The sequence below is a fragment of the Triticum aestivum genome, chromosome 6A, assembly GCF_018294505.1.
Source record: "Triticum aestivum cultivar Chinese Spring chromosome 6A, IWGSC CS RefSeq v2.1, whole genome shotgun sequence".
NCBI lineage: Eukaryota > Viridiplantae > Streptophyta > Magnoliopsida > Poales > Poaceae > Triticum > Triticum aestivum.
This window is the reverse complement of record NC_057809.1, coordinates 520801573-520804226: the sequence shown is the minus strand read 5'-3', so window position 1 is coordinate 520804226 and position 2654 is coordinate 520801573. Positions and strand designations below refer to the sequence as shown.

Here is a 2654-nt window from a genome sequence, read left to right as displayed (position 1 = left end):
TTGGTTCTAATTTTTAGTTCTTTTATTTCTTCTGGAAGGAAACTGCTTTGCTAGTACTAGCACTGCATAAACCCTCGAAGACTACAAAAACGGAGTGGTGTTTACCGTGCAACTTATTCTTTTGACAGTTACTGTGCAACTTTTTATTTCTTATGTAGGGTTGTTGAATATGAACAACTTATTACACATAATCCAATTTCTTTAGAGCGAGTTGAAGGAGTAGGTTTTATTAGCAGAGAAGAAGATTACGAGCTTTTGGAACACAATGGGATCTTCGTAAAGTGGATCCTTATGAGTTTTACAACCAATTTGATTGCCACTGAAGTATGTCTGGACATACTTCAGCCAATTGCATTGAAAATGGCTTGGAACTAGATTTAGCTTCACCGGCAAAGCTGATTTCTAATAGTTCATTTCGGTTTTGATATTTTTTCTGTGAGAATCTGCTGTCTAAAACTATCAAATATCCCTGGTTCTAATTTTTAGTTCTCTTCTTTCTTGTGGAAGGAAACTGCTTTGCTAGTACTAGCACTGCATAAACCCTCGAACGGCCTGGTGTGTACTGTCCAACTTTTTTTGACAGTTACTGTGCAACTTTTTATTGGTACAAGAAAATGGATAACGGCAGACATCAAATGTACTCAACCCCACGGCTGAAGTACATGACTTTCGTTGCTAAACCCACCAGCGACAGCGAGCAGCCACGCACAGCAGCACAAAGACAAAACTCAACCGACTCGCCGCCGCCCCGCCCGTTCGGTTGTCAGCGCCTCCCGGCCGCCGCGGGGTAATCGAACGGCAGCGGCCGCACGTCGTCGCTGAGCGGGCCGGCGTGCCGGAACCCGTAGCCCCTCAGCACCTGGTCGTCGGCGAAGTTGAGCGCGCGCCGCATTCCGTCGCCGCAGCTGTCCCCGGAGTAGTCCCGGTTCCGGTCGCCGCTGCAGGGCTGGCACCCCGTGAAGTGCGTCACGAACGGCCGCCTCCACCCGCGCACGCCGCTCTCCGCGAGCCCCGCGCCCGCCAGCGCCGCCTCCCTCGCCGCCGCGTGCGCCGCGTGGTCCCAGCTCGCCGCGTGCCGCCTCCGCAGCAGCGCCGCCGCCGGCGCCCGCCGCTCCATGGCCTCGTACCGCGCCGCGATGTCGCCGAGCCGCCCCACGATCTCCACCCAGTAGCCCTGGAAGTAGTAGTCGTTCTCCAGGAACACCTTGCCCCGCCACGGGCTGCCCTTGTGCTGCAGCATGTACACCAGCGCCGACTGGTCGTCCGACTCGTTGAACACCTTGTCCCTGAACGTGGACGTGAGCACGGCGCCCCACCGGCGGTAGTCCGGCGAGTCGGGCCCCATGGCGGCCCAGGCGTCCATGAAGTCGAGCGACCACTGGCAGTTGCGCACGAGGAACACGCCGGCGTTGAGGCCCGTCCACGACGGGCTCGCCTCGTCGTACACGAGGCTCGGCCAGCCGTTGACGACGAAGTTGTGGCCCCGGTACCGGCGCAGCGGGAGGCGGAAGTCCATGTCGGTGAGCACGGCGTCCGAGTCCACCCACCAGACCCACTCCGCCTCCGGGTGCGCCACCATGGCGGCCCGGATCAGCGGGATCTTGGCCCAGTACCGGTCCATGGACGGGCGGAGCAGCGCCGTGTTGTACAGCAGCTGCACGCCGTTGAGGCGGCAGTAGTCCGCCTTGTTCTTGAGGAGCCGCGTCAGCACGTGGTCGCCCCTGGGGGAGCGGCACGGCGTCGGCTGCGAGCCGGACACCATCAGGACGCGCCCCTCGCCGCCGCCGCCGGCCAGCTCCGGGTGCGCGCGGAGCCACTGGGCGCGCTTCTCGTCCCACCCCGTGATGGGACGGTCCACGGTGTACGTCACCTCCGGGTCGTCGTAGAACGTGCGCCCACTGGCATCACGATCACCAGCGGACGAGGACCGTCTTGCCAGCAGGACGTCGGGCGGAGTGAACGGCGATGCCAGCGTGAGCAGCAGCACGGCGCCCACCGCGGCGCCGGCGGAGAAGAGGAGCGCGTCGCCGAGCAGGGAGCGCGCCATGCCGGTGCCAGTGCCAGTGATGCGAACCAGAGCAGCCCGGTGCCGTCTGCCGTCTCGGGGCGCTGTACTTCTAGCGCACCGCAGGCGCCGCGATGGCATGCATGGCGCGTCCTGGCTGGCTGGCATCGTGAGGCGAGCGCATACGGAGCATATAAAGCCGCGCCGCGAGTCGTTTAGCCGGTGGCACGTCCAGCGTGCCTGCGGTGCGGTGCGGGATTGGGCGGCGTGCGTCCAAACTCGATCAACTCCAAACAATGGAGGCGTGCTGGATAGCAGATGGAAGAGGGCACCGTCGCAAGCATCCGCCGCTTCGGATCGAAGATTACGACCCTTTTTCATGAGCGAGAGAGGGGACGGAAATGACAGGCAGAATTTGGTTTGTTTCATGCATAACAAACCCAGACTAACAGCCAAAAGGTGACGGCCGGCGCCCGGCGGTGACCTGGCTGGCTGGCTCCACGGCCGGGCACAACAAGATCGCTTGACTTGTTGCCTCGTCTTGCCTTAACCAACGTGCCTCGACGGAAAGATACTTTCATGTCCTCGATCTACTTTTGCAACCTTTTTTGTACGTAAACCGTAGTTCTGAATTCGTAACTGAAGGAAG

General features: G+C 60.0%; 1 protein-coding gene across 1 annotated transcript; it reads right to left on the bottom strand.

Moving 5' to 3' along the window:
• Positions 1-536: 536 nt before the first annotated feature.
• LOC123128242 (probable glycosyltransferase 7) lies at positions 537-2333 on the bottom strand. Its single transcript, XM_044548197.1, has one exon. The coding sequence runs from the start codon at positions 2171-2173 to the stop codon at positions 764-766; it is 1410 nt and encodes a 469-aa protein (XP_044404132.1). The 5' UTR covers positions 2174-2333; the 3' UTR covers positions 537-763.
• Positions 2334-2654: the final 321 nt, after the last annotated feature.